Source organism: Lottia gigantea (genome assembly GCF_000327385.1).
Source record: "Lottia gigantea unplaced genomic scaffold LOTGIsca_10343, whole genome shotgun sequence".
Classification (NCBI taxonomy): Eukaryota; Metazoa; Mollusca; class Gastropoda; family Lottiidae; genus Lottia; species Lottia gigantea.
In genome coordinates this window covers 226-1,360 of record NW_008706838.1, presented here as the reverse complement: position 1 = coordinate 1,360, position 1,135 = coordinate 226, and the positions used below count along the sequence as shown (strand labels likewise).

Below are 1,135 nucleotides of genomic sequence, written 5' to 3'. Positions count from 1 at the left end.
AAAGGGCCGTTTTTTTGTGTATTCTAAATAAATCGCTAGATTTATTTGGATGCAGCCTTCTCGGATTTCTTGGGTAAGAGAACGGCTTGGATGTTGGGGAGGACACCACCTTGAGCGATGGTTACTCCGGACAACAGCTTGTTCAATTCCTCGTCATTTCGGATAGCCAACTGTAAATGTCTTGGAATGATTCTGGATTTCTTGTTGTCACGGGCAGCGTTACCAGCCAACTCGAGAACTTCAGCAGCCAAATATTCCAAAACAGCGGCTAAGTAGACTGGGGCACCAGCTCCGACTCGCTCGGCATAGTTTCCCTTTCTCAACAGACGGTGGATACGACCGACAGGGAACTGTAATCCAGCCCGGGATGATCGGGTCTTGCTCTTTCCCTTTACTTTTCCTCCTTTTCCTCGTCCAGACATGATGTGAATTTAGTTAGTGAGACGGTGTCGTCGTGCGAAAGTCTAGTAACTGAATGAAGCGAACGCGACGACTAAAAACACTATTTATACTCGAAAATGGAGTCGAAAACTACGGTGCTCACTATCAAGTCCGCGCTATTTCACGAGAAAAGCTTTCGATCCTATTTTTCGACTCCATTTTCGAGTATAAAAGGAAAATTTCGCGCGTGTTCACTACGAAGAAATTCAAGCTGTCCTACAAAGCTTTCACTAGGTTTCGTTTTGTTTCGTTGTTCTCTTTTCATTTTCATACTATCAATTTTTGCACAGTCTGCAAGGCATTCTTGATAGCTATATCTTATCTGTCTTATCTATCTATTGTATTGTATTTTATATTTTATACTTGCACTAATCAAACCTTCATTTTCAGCTAAAATGGCCTCCCAACAATCCACCAAGGTTAGCTATGCCGATGTTGCGAGTCGGCCAGCTGCTACCATGCAACCCAGGGTAGCAAGGCCGGAGTTCTCCAACATTGTAATAGTGAAGCCAAGCGGGGGCAAAACTTTCGGCAGCACGAAGTCGAAGGTCATCGGCGACTTCATCCGGAAAGAGTGGAAGTATAGCTCTCTTCCGGAGGTCAAAGTCCTGGCCAACGGCAACGTGCGGCTGAACTTTGAGTTCCTGGCAGATGCGGTTTATGCTGCCAACCAAACCGCACTGTGTGGGATGAA

General features: G+C 45.5%; 1 protein-coding gene across 1 annotated transcript; it reads right to left on the bottom strand.

The window, feature by feature from the left end:
• Window positions 1–41: 41 nt before the first annotated feature.
• Window positions 42–422, bottom strand: LOTGIDRAFT_148612 (hypothetical protein; the record flags this gene model as incomplete). Its single annotated transcript, XM_009046619.1, has 1 exon — window positions 42–422. The coding sequence occupies one exon, from the start codon at window positions 420–422 to the stop codon at window positions 42–44; it is 381 nt and encodes a 126-aa protein (XP_009044867.1).
• Between the last annotated feature and the right edge of the window lie 713 nt (window positions 423–1,135).